General features: G+C 39.7%; 1 protein-coding gene across 7 annotated transcripts; it reads right to left on the bottom strand.

The window, feature by feature from the left end:
* Positions 1-473: 473 nt before the first annotated feature.
* Positions 474-16710, bottom strand: MGARP (mitochondria localized glutamic acid rich protein). 7 transcript variants are annotated; one of them, XR_009757942.1, is made up of 6 exons: positions 15948-16689; positions 13813-13916; positions 10407-10512; positions 3334-3562; positions 2640-2764; positions 474-568 (listed from the first exon to the last, which is right to left on the bottom strand). XR_009757942.1 is itself a non-coding variant. In XM_061584950.1 (6 exons), the coding sequence occupies exons 3-6, from the start codon at positions 13900-13902 to the stop codon at positions 2710-2712; spliced, it is 480 nt and encodes a 159-aa protein (XP_061440934.1). In that variant the 5' UTR covers positions 13903-13916; positions 14940-14975; positions 15948-16016; the 3' UTR covers positions 2326-2709. The 7 variants fall into 7 exon arrangements, 6 of the variants coding, with proteins under 6 accessions (XP_061440934.1, XP_061440931.1, XP_061440935.1 ...); XM_061584950.1 differs by lacking the exon at positions 474-568 and adding an exon at positions 14940-14975 and having other exon boundaries at positions 2326-2764; positions 15948-16016; XM_061584947.1 differs by lacking the exon at positions 474-568 and having other exon boundaries at positions 2326-2764; positions 15948-16688.
* Positions 16711-16915: the final 205 nt, after the last annotated feature.

Below are 16915 nucleotides of genomic sequence, written 5' to 3'. Positions count from 1 at the left end.
AGAAGGGTGCAGCATTCAACAGGTAGCTGTTTAAATTATGTGGTTGGAGAGGGGGGTGGGTTTAAATTTAGGACAATTATAGAGACTCTAAGTGAGTGGTGGGATCCCTGGTGGCAAGTATGTGCAACGGATGACCAGTTTTGACAACCTCTGGTGCCCGACCATGCTTGCAGTGAAGGTATCTGAAATGTCTGCTGTGTGTATTGACTCAACAGCCAAGCTAATTTCAAACTGAAAAGGCTTGCCTGTTAAGCTGTGTAAGAGGCTACAACGGATATTGCAAAACCTCATCACATGCATAGATTTATAGGAGTGCATCCTTTCATTGATGGCCATATATTACCTATTATTTTTGCAAAAATAGTTCATTTTTCATGAAAATAGGTATCTGTAGAAACATAATAGAACAGATTCAAGGAAGCACTGCTGGTTTTAAAAGAATGAAAGCTGAAGTCGTAAAAGAAGATCCTTTATTAAGAGGTAGACAAGACATCAACTCAACATTCTGTTTCTCTATATTTCAAGATCATTATTCCATGGGGAAAGGTTATAATTAGGAATTCAAATCCTGTTAATACAAAATATTGCAATGCCATATTACATTAAGACTGTGATTACACATTGTAGTTCCAACTATATATGCATAAAAACATGTTATTTCCCCAACCACAAAAGCAGAAGAGGTGCTGCAAGGAAGATTTGAGAGCTGGTTTATTTTGCAACAAATCCTAAGTTAAAGCACTGATACTTCTATCTGATTTTGTATATATAATAATGTCCTTGAATTTGGAGAGAAATGGAAATTACAATTCAGTACTTCTAGTCTAGTAAATCAGCAATGTTACAAAACAAAATTAACGTATTTTATTTATGCCAGCTTGAGTATTTTTAAACATTAAAACTGGCATTCTACATCTCATTGTAGCTTTTACTTGTATTGCTTTCCCATCCTAGTGTCCTCTAAATGCTTTGGACAACAATTCTCATCAGCTCATGGAGGGTGGGGTTGATGAGAGTCCAAGGCATCTGGAGGGCACCAAGTTAGGGAAAGGCTGTTTCATGAAAGCCCAAACAATTTGCCAACCATGATTCAGTAGCTCCCTGTACAGGTAGAAGCTTCTATCCCCATTATCAGAAATAACGATGTGTGCACATCCTTATTGTACATTTCTGATATGGAGGTGAATAGGAAGACACATCAGGACCAACATGAAACAGGGGAAAGACTTTAGTACAGTGGTAGAAAATTATTCTCATGAATAATGTCCAGAGTTCATTTGGCATGCCCAGTTAGTAAGTTTCACGGCTATGAAAAACTTCTTCCTGATATTATAACAACATAAGAAGAGCCTGCTGGATTAGGCCAATGGCCGATCTAGTCCAGCATCCTGTTCTCACAGTGGCCAACTGGTTGCCTTTGGGAAGCCTGGAAGCAGACCCTAAGTGCAAAGGGCACTCTCCCCTCTTTTCCAACAACTGGTATTTGGATGCATAGTGCCTCCACCTATGCCTATGGAGGCGCAGCATAGGCATTGTGGCTAGTAGCCATTGATAGCCTTTTCCTTCATGAATTTCTCGAATCCTCTTTTAAATCCATCCACGTTGGTGGCCATCACTGCCTCTTATGGGAGCGAATTCCATATTTTAACTATGCACTAAGAAGTACTTTCTTTTGTCTGTCTTTGTTGGAATAACAGTTGCTGGAAACCACAGAAGGGGAGAATGCTCTTGCACTCAGGTCCTGCTTGCGGGCTTCCCATGAGCAACTGGTCAGTCACTGTGAGGATGGTGCACTGGATGGGCCGTTGGCCTGATCCAGCAGGCTCTTCTTATGTTCTTAGGGTATCAAGAAGCTTTTCATAGCCTATAAATTGCTCAACATCAGAACTTTTTAACTGGCAATGGTAAAACTGAATTCATGGTACACATTACTTAATACTGGATGCACTGAGATGAGTGAATAAGGGGTAAACCTGTTTTGGTACTGTGAAGCCATTATATTAAAGGTGGAGAAAATACCTGTTTTTCTCATTTAGTTTTTACTAGTTTAATCCTGAAGGCAGGGCCGGCTCCAGGCATGCGGGGGCCCTTGGGCATCAGCTTGCCCTGGGCGCCGGTGTACGCACGCGCATACGCACGCGCATGTCCCCCCACGTCCTCCCTACCTGTCTAGTCTTTTACCATTGCCCTTAATGAAGATGGTGGCCATGGTTTCCCTAACGGGAACGAAGCCTCCGCTGCCATCTTTGTTGATGACACACGTGCTTGCTACGCGTGCACATCTCTGCCATCAACTAAGATGGCGGTGGAGGCTTCAGTACCTTAGGGAAGCTGCGGCCGCCATCTTCATTAAGGGCAACGCTAAAAAGCCGGCTGACAGGTAAGTGGGGGGCCTGGAGATCACGGAAGGGGAACAGAGGGCCCCTCAGGGGCTCCTGTAGCTCCAGGGCCCTTGGGCCAGTGCCCAACCTAGCCGCCCTTTAGAACCGGCCCTGCCTGAAGGCATTATCTCTAATCAAGAGAATGCGTATAGTGTTAAGTTCCACTGTCCACTATAGAAAACAAAGAGTCTCAAGCAAAGATCTTTTTGCAGCAAGCAATGGAGCAGAGCCTAGAATGCCTTCATGTTACTCACTTACTGGATCACGGGCATCAAGATTATTTTGGAATGGTCTTATTTGGGTCCTTGTTTTTAGGGCTCATAAGAAATTATATCCTCATCCCTTGGATAACGAAGTCTGAAAATCCTCCCACTCCCCAACGTCTGGAAGGAACACAAAAAATTATGATATATGCTATATTGTGAAAATACACACTTCAAGAATAAACATTATTTTTGTTCTGAAATGTTACCTATATTTCCCACGTAAAAAACTGAATGTGAAATGATTTTTTAAAATTATTCTTTAGGAAGGCAATGGAGTTTGGCAGCAGAAGAGAACCATCAAGATATATTTCTTGGGCTAAATAGCATCTATCCATCTTACAGTTTCTGCATTTACGAGGGAAATAGCATAATGCATTGCACTAGACTGCACTAAGTTCTACTTATAACAAAGTCACTAGGCATGTTCAGCTCTTTCTTCAGGGCAAAACTAGAAGCCTTCAACCATAAATGGCCAAAAGGGCTCCATCCTCCGGAAGTATTATGCAACAAACTATCTAATATAAGTTGTATGAGTTATATTTCAAATCTTCATCTGAAATGAAATCACATTTAAATGAAAATTTTATTAAGGTTTTGAAATACAAGTAGAACAGTACATTAACATGAACAAAGTAGTGCTTCCTATGGTATAGTAAAATGTTACCAAATTATATTTGTAACATTACCCTTGAGTTTGGGCTGCCTCTGAGCTGGAAAGAGCATCTTGCTCTTCTTCTTGCACACCAGAGGATACCTTCTCAACAGGCAATTCTTCTCTCTGTGCTTCTGTAGGTTCAGTATGCCTTTCATTCTGCACTTCAGATTCATCAGCAGTTATTGCTTCAGTCTCTTCTTTAACTGCTTCTTCACGTTCCCCAGTAGCTTCTTTTGCTTCTATTTCATCATTTTCTAATGCTTCATTTAATGTAACAGAGAAATCATGAAGCATAAGCATGCAATGTGAAACAGGTTAGCCAAGAGCTTTTGCCACCTTCATTTGTTAAATTACATTAAGATGGTGTCTAGTATTATATGTCAGATTTTTCTCACAAAACTCACTTATCCCTATATATGGAAAGAATATATATAGTTTGAAACAAAATATTACTATGAAGTACATAAAACAAATAGACCCTCTGTGGCGCAGAGTGGTAAGCGGCGGTAACGCAGCCAAAGCTCTGCTCACGGCCGGAGTTTGATTCCAACGGAAGGAAGAAGTTGAATCTCCGGTAAAAGGGGTCGAGGTCCACTCAGCCTTCCATCCATCCGTGGTCGGTAAAATGAGTACCCGGCATATGCTGGGGGGTAAAGAAAGGCCGGGGAAGGAACTGGCAATCCCACCCCATATATACGGTCTGCCTAGTAAACGTCGCGAGACGTCACCCTAAGAGTTGGAAACGACTCACACTATAAGTGCAGGGACACCTTTACCTTTACTTTACATAAAACAAACAGAAACATGCTATATTATGGACAATGATTTATGAATGCACAATTCAGAGGTTAAAGCCTATAGCCACTGAGGGAAAAAATGGCAAGGATCCAACTGAAAACAGACTCAGCTCATATGCATGTTATTCTGATATAATTATTAAAGCCAACCTTAACAGGCTACTGTGTTTAGAAGCTGCTGTGGAGCACTGCATCATGACATAAAGTTTTAAATTAAGAAACAAAAGCAAAATTGCTGAGGGTCAAAACATACTACCATCTGGATCTAAGAGCAATTCTTGCACATAGAAACCCTATTGTACTACTGAAGTCCTGCAATACAAATAATTTTCCATTCATTTCACTGGAAGGAACAGCTCTTCACACGCCATCCACTGAAGTAGATGGGATGGTCTTTACACTTAAGAGCTAGACAATTTTAGGTGGTATGTGAAAGTTTAAAAATGTGGTCAGTGTATCGTTGCGGGAGGAAGTGGTTCCAGCAGCCCTGAAAAAGGCGATGGTCCAACCGCTCCTGAAAAACCCAAACCCTGGACCCTTTGGTTTGTGACAACTATCATCCGGTCGCAAATACCTCCTTTTTAGGGAAAGTTGTGGTACAGCAATTGCAAGTACTCTTCGATGAAATAGATTAACTTGACCCATTCTGATCTGAGTTCAGGCCTGGTTATGGGACTGAACTGGCCTTGGTGACGCTGATAGATGACCTTTATCGAGAGGACACGAGGAGTGCGACCCTATTATTCTTACTTGATATCTTGGGGGCTTCTGGTGTCATTTACGATGGTATCCTTCTGGGCTGACTTGGTGAGATGGGTATTGGAGCCACTGTGTTACAGTGGTTCCAATCCTATCACCAGGTCATTTTCAGAGAATAGCATTGGGCGATGGCCTTTCACCCCCCTGGCAGTTGTGCTGTGGGGTGCTGCAGGGTACCATCTTGTTCCCCATGCTGTTTAACATCTGTATGAAGCCCTTGGGAGCAGTCATCAGGAAATTTGGGTTGAGGTGTCAGCAGTACACTGACAATAACCAGCTCTATTCCTCTGTAACATCAGAATCGAGAGAGGCCCTGCAAGCCCCGGACCGGTGTCTGGACTTGGTGGTGGGCTGCTTGAGGGCCAATAAACTGACTCTCAATCCTAGCAAGACGGAGGCGCTGTGGGTTGGTGGTTTCTAAGTCTGGATAACTGGTTAGTTGCCTGCTTTGAATGGGGTCGTACTCCCTCTGAAAGAGCAGGTCCATAGTCTGGGCGTGCTCCTGGATCCATCTTTATCGCTAGAGGCCCAGGTGATCTCAGTGGCTAGGAGTACCTTTTACCAGCTTCGGCTGGTAAGACAGCTGGTAAGATAGCTGCGGCTGTTTCTGGACCAGGATAGTCTGGCTACTCTTGTCCATGCACTGGTAACCTCCAGGCTGGATTACGGTAATGAGCTCTAAGTGGGGCTGTCCTAGACAGGCGCCATCTCTGTTATCTTTTCAGTGCCTACTGAAGACCTTCCTCTTTCAACAAGCCTTTTAAGTAGAGCCCTTATCCCAGTCTGTATTGGAATTGCTTTTTAAGGTGTTTTTAAACCTTTTTTTAATTATTTAAAAACGTTTTGTTTTAATATATTTTAAAGTCTGTTTTATGATATTTTAGAGTGTTTTAGCATTTTTGTTTGCCATCCTGGACTTCTACTGGGAGAAAGGGCAGGATATAAATTAAACAAACAAATAAATAAATAATGTTAAAATGTCCATAATGTAGGAATATGACAAGTATTATTTGTGACACCATTCATGGAATGTGGTTGCATTCTTAAATGTCTTTTTGCAGAAAAAGAAAAAGCGGAACTCCACTGCAAAGTAATAGAAATGCATATCCTAACCGAAAAACTCAAGAACACATTTTAAAACTGGAATTGTAATCTGCTGGATAAGATGGCATGCAGTTGAAGATGATGGGATAGAACAAGGACAGCACAGATGAAGACAGTGACACACAAGGTTTGTTAGCTGACAGACAGCCACTGAATTGGCAAACAAAGCTGGGAAGAAATAAGCAGAACAATGACATGCAAAGATAAGGTATATAAATAAAGGGAGAGAGACACTGTCAGGTTGAAGAATGATGATTGTCTTAAAAAAATCATTAATTCTTTGACATGAACTAGACTTCCAAATATTGTCAAAATTTGTACTGGTGCTTCATCTACTTTAAACAATAAAATGAGTAGGGACAATTATTTCAGTTTTTAGTTTATGTTGCATCATTCTTTTATGTACTGGTACAGCAATATGTTGCTAAGATTTGACTAGATTGGCTCTCTTTTTTTAAAAAAATCCAGCCTGCCTTTAGGCTGCTAAAACTGAGGCCACACTACCTGACTGTGTCGCTCCATGAAATATATTTCCAAAAAAAGAACCTGTTCACACAAAGCACAGACTGACAAGCAAGATCAGCGTTCAGTAGCCTTTACTGGAAAGTCAGTTACAAGTGCATTGATTCAAAACAGCCAGTGTCCTAAGAGTGCCAAGCTATCTTCTACAGCAGTGGTTCCCAACCTTTATGAGCACGGGACCCCCTTTATAAGCTGAAAAGAAATTGTGACCCCCTCCCCCCAGGGAGGCAGGCTGGCTACCAGGAAGGAAGGGGGAAAGCAGCCTTTCTTTGCAGGCTTGCTTCTTTTTGCTTCACAAAAACCCCTCTCCTCTCATTCTAAGTAAGAGTGTTGCCAGTAGCGGCAGTGCAAGGAGACGGGAATCAGTGATAGTAATCCCCTCTTCTTCCTGGTAGCTCCACCCTCAGCCTCCTTTGGCATCTGCCATGTATTTTATAGGCAGATGCCTGCCCTTAGTGCGCCTGAAAGATGCTCTGGAGCTTCAGAAAAGGCCTCCCCTCTTGTTTGGAGCAAGGGGGAGGTGTCATCTGCAGTGGCAGTGGAAAGCAGACAGTGTAGAGGAAGGGAAAACTTTTTTTAAAAAAATTAATAAATAATTCATTTCTTTACTGTTCATGGCCCCCTATGGATTACTTCACAGCCCCCCTGGGGGTCCCGGCCCCCAGGATGGGAACCACTGTTCTACAGAATACATTTAAATTGTGTTATATCTTGGCCTTACAAAGATATAATTATTGGGGAGAATTTTCAGAAATATGGAATTCTACAACAGATGATTTTTTTTCAAGTTTGCCTGCGCAGTATACAATGATGAACTGTCCTTTAAAAATATTTCATTAGGTTTGGAAAGATTTCCTTTGTATTTTATTCTGAAAGTTTAAAAACAGAGGAACAATTAGGAAGATTTAAATACAACCTTTCCAGTAGAAGAAAGATTAAGATAGCAAAGGAGATCAGAAACAGGTCTAAGGGAATAGAAAATGGAAAAAGAAACAGCATGAAATCACCCAGAAAATTGCAAAAACTAATTATCCTGAAAACTAGAAAGTTATATACTATAAATACCATACTGGAATTTTGCAGGTAATTTCTATTAGCATTTTTTCTTTTCAGCTCATCATCAAAGAGCTGTTTTACATGCTTCATGACAACAAAGATTCGCCACTGAATGTATATTTGACAGGAAACTATAGTCTGCAGCCAGTCCTGAAAAGTATTTGACATTTTACATTTCTAAGTGTACACTTAAAACATTATAGGTTTATAGCTCAAAAGTTGTGATGTGAAGTAGCCTAAAATATTTTGTTGAGTGGTTAGACGTTTTGCCTAATTTTGTTTAAAAACAATAAATATAGAATAAAAGTTATCATTAAGTTCTAGTGGGTTTTCTAAATTGCAGGTAAATTTGAAAGCCATCATGTAAAAACTCAAGGGAAATCTAATACTTTTCTGAACGTTTCATCTTTCAGATAATTTAAACATAAAATTTAGTTGGAAGTAAGGTAATAAGGGGCTCAGAAAAGGTAAGGGGGAATATCTAATATCCAGCACTCTTCTCATGAAAAGAAGGCAGAGAGACACAAAAGAGATAAATAACATGTAACATTGGAATTAATATTTTACCAAACCCAAACATATTATTTAATAAATTGTAAAACAGAAGGAAAATGCAGTATTTTTAAAAATTCATTTTGAATTTTTTTATCTAGGTAGGGAAAAATAAAAGTAGGTACTCATGTTGGGTGCATTACAGTGGTGTCCATTTGCCAGGCAACAAACAGTTGGTGGAACAGTTTTCCCTCTCCATCCTGCAGCCTCCAAAATCTGTCCTGGAGGGTTCAGAGGATCCTTCAGAGCAGATTTGAAGGTACAAGTGGCTGAAAGAGGGTGAGAGGAGGAAAGAGAAAGGAAGTCTGCTTATGTGACATTGGATATTGCTCAAGTAATTTGAGGATGCATTCAGTTACATATAGTTGATAAAGTAATCTGTAATGAGTTTCCTTGTGATAGCAGTTTTAGGCTGCTTTCCAGACTTATCTGGGAGAAAGTCTCACTGAACTCAAAAAGACTTACTACTGAATAGATGCATAGGATTGCACTGATTAGCATTTAGCTGTACTTTGCATATCCACTTACAAACAACTTCTTCAGGATTCCAATAATATCTCTAAGTGTAATCACCAAGAGAAGGAAGTGACCTGCTGGGTTTCACCTTTCTAGAGAAAAGGATATGGTCTCCAAATAAAAGGGCAGAAACAATTCATTCATCAATTATTCTCTTTTCCTTTACCCCAAGGAAACTCAAAACAATTTTACCACTTAAAGGGCCCTCAAGCAATCGCAAGTTAAGTTCCTAAAAACACTGAGGCATTAAGACTGTCTCCTAAAGTGCTTTCCATAGCTACAGTTGGAAACAACAGAAAAGATAAAAGATGGACAGCTTGATATGTTAATTAGGTTAAGCTCAAATAAATAAGGCAATCTGAACATCAACATTCTTATATTTTAGGATGAAGCTGTTTATTAAAAATGTCCACTCCTAAACATTAATTGAATAACCACCATCTCTAGTGCTTTTAAGGAAATTTTTAGAAACTGTTTTCCAGAACAATTTTAGTGTAGTACGAACACATCACTTTGAATGAAAACATATGTATTCCCCTTGAAGTGCATCTTCAGAAGCAATTTAAATTAGGGAAATGGTAGGATGCTGGATAGGCCAACTGATTAGTAATTAAATACTTAAAATACAAAGCAAGACATGTTTTTCTTGGGTGTCCTCCATAACATTTGACTCTGAGGAAACCATAAAGTACCATTCTGTCTCCTAAAATAATGTCAAAAATACTGTTAAATTAACTTACTCTGCAATCCAATACGTGTCAACTAAAAAATTAGTACTATAAAAGCTCAATGGGGTTTACTCCCAGAAAACTGGGTATAGAATTGCAGCCTTTCAAACTTTCTTTTCCTTCATCCCTGAGATGAAATTGTTTCCATCATAGAAAGATATTCTAACCTATTTATTATTTAGTTAGATTAATTAATGATATTTAAGATCTCTATATACTCAGCAGCACTATCTTTATCATCCTTTAATATGTTCCCAAACTGAACTGAGCTAAAACAGGTTCGTTCCAAATTAGGTAACAATTCAAATAGACTTCCATCTATGTCCCTTTTTAGTTATTTCATACTAGCTAGTATTTTCATTTATTTAAAATATTAATCAAACTAGAGATAAAAATAGCTATTTCAGGAAACGATTGGGGGGAATATTTATGAACATAATTAATTACAATAAATAGCAGCAGAGAACGATTCCTGGTTTCATGTGTGGAATTTGTCCCATCAATGGCTTAGCAGAGCACTATATACAGTGAGTTTTCTGAAAGTGCCTGAGCCATCAGACTGCCGACTCAGTAGAATTAGAATCTCAGACAAAACTAGTTCTGTGTTTTATGTTTAACTAACTTTTGGCTTTCTACACCTATTTTCATCTAATCTCTAAATTTAATATTTTTTCTCTGTGAAGCTTAATGAAATCTGTTTTTTAAAAAGAGACAATGTAGTACTGTACATCAATTGTATCACTTTTTAAGGAATAAGGTCTCTGCACTTTAAATGCAACAGAATTATGTAAACTATGAGAGCAAGATAACATAGTAATGTTTGCTTATGTGGCAAATAAGGCTTCCCAACAAACAATATTCTTAAAACCTAGAAGTTGTTAAATCACAACTATTCCAGCCTTGTTAAAACCAACTAAATGGAATTCTGATACAGTCATGTAAAGTTCAATGGATAAGCAGCTTCTATATTTTCCCCTCTAATTCTATCTTTGGTTTTTTTTCTTTTTACAGTACTCTGAAGACAATTAACTTCAAAATAACATGTGTAAATGTACAAATATTCAACTTACACTGCGGAGGCCAGGATTTTGGTTTCCACTCTGCTGTAGATCTTTGTTGCATATTATCAAGACGTTTTTTGTACCTGGCATTGTCAGAAGTAACTGTTTTGTAGGCCTAAAAATAAATTGCATAGCTGCATTTATCTCCCAAGGCTGGATTCTTCTAATGGGCCCATTAAGCACATACAAACATTGCTGCACATTTATTTATTTTTGGTATTAATGGCTGGTATCCACTCATAAATATAAACTGAATGCCACCCTATAATTGGCCCCTCTCTAGTAAATAAAATGCGGTGATGTATAATTAAAATATAAAAAACAATGTTGAAATCATAAAAGTAAGTAGATTATAACATAAAAGATGAGAAATTACTGCCGCAGACAAAGTCTCAAATGCCTGATGAGCCAAAAAGGAAGTGTCCTCTTTTTAATAATTTGGCTTCTTGCAGTGTATTATGTTGGAAGTTACTTTCCAAGGTCTTCTGAATTTCAGGAATTGCTTGTCAGCCAACATGGTATAGGGAGGTTTTGTGAAAATAGCAATGGGCTCAGAAATTCTACTATATGCATAGAAGTCTAAATGAGTGCTTTCATTGGCCAACTTAATTAATTAAAGGGGGTCAGAGTCAAACATTAATGAACAAACTTAATTGCTTATAGCTTGAAACAACTGCAAGCTGGAATTAAAAAAATATTGTAAATAAATATTAATAAAAATGTGGCAAATACCCCCTTCTTAGGAAAGGTGATTGAGAGGGTTGTGGTGCAGCAACTGCAAGTACTCTTGGATGACACAGATTATCTTGACCCGTCCCAGTCTGGGTTCAGGCCTGGTTATGGGCTACTCCCAGTTCTTTCAGTCTTTCCTCATAGGGCTTTGTTTCCAGTCCCCTAATCATCCTTGTTGCCCTCCTCTGAACCTGTTCCAGTTTGTCTTCATCCTTCTTAAAAGTAACAGCTTTACTTTTTCTCATTATATTAAAGGCAAAGTTAAGGCAAAGTAATGCTTCTGCTTGCACTTTATTTTCTGTTTGCTTAAACAGGTAGAAATGTTATAGTATGCCTTCTAGAAAGTTTTATGGTATGCCTTCCAGTATTTATTTAGCTTGTGTTTGCAATAGCTTTTTGACTACTAGTGTCACTTTCATAATAAATCTTAATAAAAATGGCTAAACCAAGACTGCTATTCAAGCATATATTACTTAGAATTAAGCTCTATTGAACTCATTTCCAAGTTCTGAACATCACAGCCAAAGCATTCAACTCAAGACCTATTCCCAACTAGTTAGAAAAACTGAAGAACCTATTTAAATATGTTTAGATATTTAAATATTGCATTCCAGAGTGGTGAGGAGTACACAGCTCATTTTCTTTCGGAGGGAAAATGTTTTGGTGTCTTTGGAAAATCGATTTACTACATTTACGAACTAGTTTGGAAACTGCAACAAGCAAAGGTAAGATCAATTACTGAGAACAATCAGAGTCAAGTGAGTTCATGCAGCTTTTCACCATGTTTTTTTGTATGCTTTCGCTACACAAACCAGGGCTTTTTTCTTTTCTTCAGTCACCAGTATGGAGTACCTGCACTTCTTTTTCTGCATCAATGGCAGCGATTTAGTGCTGGCACCCACAGCACTTTTATCGAGATATGAGCACCATCATCTCTTTTTTTTTAACCAATAAAACACAAACCATAGCTATGGATGTTACAATCTGAAGTGGGAGGTCTGCAGAGAGCTGGACAGAGTGGAAAGCATGAAAATCCCCCTGCTGGCACAAACACATATACGGGTCCCCTGGTTGAGACTGCAACCTCCATTACGGTATTTTGCTTTTTAAAAAACTTTTTGGGGAAAGTTACATGTAAGTCAGAATTGTGTGTAGTTTGGCCCTAAGACTCAGGATTAATCATGCTCAGATCATTCAAGGCTATTTTCCAGACAAAACTCCAGATCCAGCCACTTGTATATCTAATTCAACTATGTGACTAACCAGCCAATCAGGATTGAGGAATGGGCTTTTTTTATTTTATTATTTCAATGACATGACAACCATTTTACTTTAACTATTCCTATTAATCCAGGAAATTCACTACAAATAGAATAGAACTTCACCAATAATAGATGCTTCTATACTACTTCTTTCTCTCAACCCACCTCCTAGGATCAGAGTGGATTGAGCCTACCCATTCAATCTGTAGGTGGAAGACTGGTTTTAGGAGAAAATTAAGAATTCACAAGTTAGGAATTTCAAATATCACAATAGATTTACCTTATCTACAAACATTAAATATATACATTTAGACTGAGTCTGGCTTCAATCAAATAAGAAACATACCTCACACAAGGAGGAAATCAGTGTAGACGTGCAGTTTCTGAACACACAAAAGTTTGGTTCGAACAGGCCTATAGTCTTTTTAAAACGTATATTTCTAAATATTTAACTTTGATTTAACAATCTTTGAATTCATTGTGTGGACTTTAGGATTACTGTTGCTAATGCCCATCCCTGACATAGAATTATACCAACACTGCACTGACATTTGCTTCTGATTTTCAGGAAAACTTTTGGAGAATAGGTTTTTAAAACCCTCCTAAAACCAATTCTTGTGTCCAGTCATCTTTACATTTAAAATATATCTGATATTCATCTTGAATAATGTCGACGGCTTAAGGTTACTAATCCTGCAGATGGTTACTTGGAAGTAAGCCCCGTTGAACTCAGTGGAATTTACTTCTAATAAACATGCATAGGCTTGGGCCATAATTCTAGCATTTTCTTTCTGGATAAGCATACTAGTTTCTCAGTCTGCTTTTAGAGGCAAATGCCTCTTAATGTTGGTGCACTATAGCAACAAACAGAAACAAGCCATCCAACCCCTTTTCTTCTCCCCCACCTCAGTTAGGATTCCAGCTTTATTGGCTTATCTTTTAAAAATTGTGTAGTTAGGAATCTTTTTTTAAAAAGTTCTCTTGGAACTGAGTACTCACAGTCAAATTTTAAAATTGTTTTTACAGACTACAGAGGTGGACAACCTGCGGCCTCCATATATTGCTGGACTCCAATTCCCATCAGCCCCAGCTATCATGGTCAATGGTCAGGGGTGATGAGAGTTATAGTTCAGCAATATGTGGAAAGCCATAAGGTTCCCACCCCTCCCATAAACATTGGATTTAGACATTGGACTTTTACAGCAGTAGACTATACATGTCTACACAGGTTCCACTGAGTTCAATAGGGCTTATTCCCAGGTAAGTAGGTATAGGATTTCAGCCACAAATTCAGTAGTCCACTGCCAGAAAACATTAAAAGAAGTTCCAACTTTAATTTCAATTTGACTACATTATCATTTCTGGACAATATAAACCTTTGAACAACATAAATATATGTGAAATGAAAGTCAGCTACTCACATATAAGCCTCCTCCACCAGCAGCACCAATTACAATCAGATAGTAAATAAATTTTTGCCCAGAAGATCCAGTAACACTTCCAGATGACATCGGGCGGAAAGGTACTTCAGAAATGAAAGTGATAATGTTAATGATAATACTAAGAAAATAAAGTAAGTTCAACATGCTATGATTGAGACATTTTAGTTTTTTTAAAACAAATGTATCAACTGTAAGTTTCATAATATAAAAGAGGCAGATAAAAACAGGATCAATAGTTTGGACAAATACAAAACCAGAGTTGCACTTTCACTTAGCATTTTCATAAGTTATTGTCAATAAATGAACTTGATCTTTTGGTAAGAAAAGCAGTTGCTCAAGCTCTCCAGGATTTTCAGGCAGGAGTCATTCCTAGAGCTACCTAGAGACACTGGGGCCTTTAGCATGTACATTGCTGAGCTACAGTCCTTCTGCATAGCAATAATATGATGCTCTTTTACATGGGAAGTTGAACGCTATGAAAAGCTTCTGTTCCTGATGAACAGCAGTATATAAGTTAACATAAAAAGAAAATATAATTTTAAGGCATTCCTAATGTAGAATATGCTGGTAGTTGAAAAGTTTAAGCCAGTTTTTTTTTAAAGGGGCACAATATAACCGACATGTTTTTGAAAATGCATAAACATGTATTTATCTCCTCCATTCCAAATGGTTTCACTAGTCTTTACCAATCTTGTCTTGAAATTAATAATGTAAGATATCTGCGGGCCACACCAAACAGCTCTACTGTGATGTCACCAAGAACTATCCCACATAAACATTCCCATTGAGCGGTTTTTAACATAATAAATCATGCAGCAGTAAACTAAACTGTTTTGGAGAACAGTGGCAGCCTTTTTCAATGTATTGCTTCTCTTTATTGCATTCATACATTACACAAGCCACAATATTACATCACCAGGAAAAATGCAGTCGTGTTGTGGACTATGGCCATAGGCTGCTGTCTGATGTCATTAACCAAGCTACAACCTCCCATTGCCCATGCCACTTTGTTAAATTTGTATAGTGTTTTTAAAAGACTTTTTAACAATATTGCTGCTTCCCAAACCTAAAAAACAAACAATGGTAGGCATCACTCTGACTCTTACCATTTTAGAAAACTTTCAGGGTTGAAATCATAGTGCCTAAAGAAAAACACTGTCAAAGCAGTCATGGCCCAAAAAGCAGTATGGCTAATCTGAATTCACTACAAGGAGACAAGACAGATTACTAGAGCTAAATTAGGGCTGATATAAACAGAACAGTCAGGATCCACCTTTTTTATAACATAGTATAGCCTGGAACAATCCATCATTGATATGAATCAAGAACGTGCAGAACAGGAAGAAAAGGGTTACTACCAGGACAGAATCAGCAAGTTTTTTCCAATGTGGCACAACAATGTGGGCTTTCACTCCATGCCATGTGCCCCCTCAGCCATATTTATAAGCCCAAGAAGGAAAATCACCAGCCCTTTCATTTTTAGGACCTTCCCTCTCCCCCACCTCTCACCGGTTTTTCTCCCTGCAATCTGAATTTGTGCCAGCTGCTTAGCCCGACCTCATACAACCTTGGCTCCACATTGGCCCAACCTTGATGGTTTTTGTTTTTGCAATTACAAGCCTATATTTTACTCTCCAGTAAACAGTCCCACCCCATTCTCCACTGTTCAAAATAACTTAGGAGAGAAAAAGGAAAGTGGGGGGGGCACAAGAAGCTCTAGTGGGTATCTACTCATTCCCCAGAAGGCACAAGATGTCTTTGATGCGTTCAGCACGCTACGCCGTCAACGACCGCTTTCGTTTCACCGGCGTCGAGAGGCAGGGCTAATGCAAATCGGTTCTTATTAACACCCAAGCCTTCGACTCCACTCCGTTGCCTCAGCACGGTGACGTTCACGTCTCCTTTCCCAAGCAGCACTCAACAGCCAACGCAAATACCAAGCGTCCTCACCTCTGCGCGCTCTCCTCGCCCAGCCAGAGGGATTAGAAGCCCCACGCGACCTGCCACACCGGCTCGCTCCTTGGCGTCGAAGGGCTTTTTACCGGACCCAGCCCTGCATCTTACCTTTGCTTGGCTCCGCCGCTAGGTGCGCAAAATTCCCTTCTCCAACTCACCGTGTCCGCGAAGGAAAGGAGCAGCCCGCGTGAGGCGAGAGGCTAAAGTCTGCCAGGCGACCCTGCAGAGATGCATTGTGGCAGCACCGCAGCCGAGCCTTCCCAGGTAGGAGCTGACAGCGCAGGAGAGAGAATGACAGCCGCTCCCACCAGCTTGGGCGAGAGCGGCAAGAACGAGGCGGGGATAGACGAAGGCCTCGCCCAATCCAGACGCTCAGCTCCTCCCTATCTGAGTTCAGCCTGCCCTGCGGCGCTCTTAAGGACTTCGTTCCGTGCTGCTCTTGCCCCATCACCGAAAAAATTACGGGAGAACGGTTTCACTCCAGCCCTCACCTTTCCCGGAACAGCCTTTACTAAGAGCCTAATGATGCAGAATTGGACATATGAAAAGGATAGCTGAAGGTGCTGGATTGCGTCTGCTCTAGGGAGCTTTCGCTTTTAAGGACCCATCGCACAAATACGTTAGTCTCGCCTCTGAACACAAGTCTTTTGTTATTTGCAGAATTAAAGTTACATTTAGTATGTAACCAGGGGTGTAGTTGTCGGGGGCCTCGGGGGGTCTTAGAACCCTTCCTTTATTAGGAGCAGGGTCTCAAAGCAGGGTCCCTACGTCTTCAGCATCCTACTGAATCATAATGAAAGGGGGGGAGTGTTGGCCACCCAGAAGAGTTTGCTAACAGGCTTCCTTGTCCTTTCCTGCTGACTGGAGCCAATCAGAGTGAAAGGTGAGTCAGTCACTGAGATGACTCTCCTCAGTAGCTTCCACTTTTATGCTTATTGGCTCCTAGGGACATCTGTTACTGTGGGAGAAGACTAACAAGGATCTCATGCTCAACTCAGCAGAAAAAATGGGAGGGATGCAGCTGTGACTATCATGAAGGTATCCTGCACTTCTAAATTTGCCACTATACTACTGTACGTCACTTGGGGAAGATTTAAGACATATGTGTAAATCTGACTACCACCAC

The sequence above is a fragment of the Rhineura floridana genome, chromosome 9 (assembly GCF_030035675.1).
Source record: "Rhineura floridana isolate rRhiFlo1 chromosome 9, rRhiFlo1.hap2, whole genome shotgun sequence".
Taxonomy (NCBI): domain Eukaryota; kingdom Metazoa; phylum Chordata; class Lepidosauria; order Squamata; family Rhineuridae; genus Rhineura; species Rhineura floridana.
Note: the sequence above shows the minus strand (reverse complement) of the source record. Positions and strands in the feature narration are given on the sequence as shown.

Coding starts and splice junctions, on each gene's coding strand:
- MGARP (XM_061584947.1), bottom strand. CDS start 16,023: ATGCATCTCTGCAGGGTCGCCTGGCAGACTTTAGCCTCTCGCCTCACG. Junction 13,917..15,947: donor TCCTTTCCTTCGCGGACACG/GTGAGTTGGAGA, acceptor TCATTTCTGAAG/TACCTTTCCGCCCGATGTCA. Junction 3,563..10,406: donor AAAATCCTGGCCTCCGCAGT/GTAAGTTGAATA, acceptor CATTAAATGAAG/CATTAGAAAATGATGAAATA.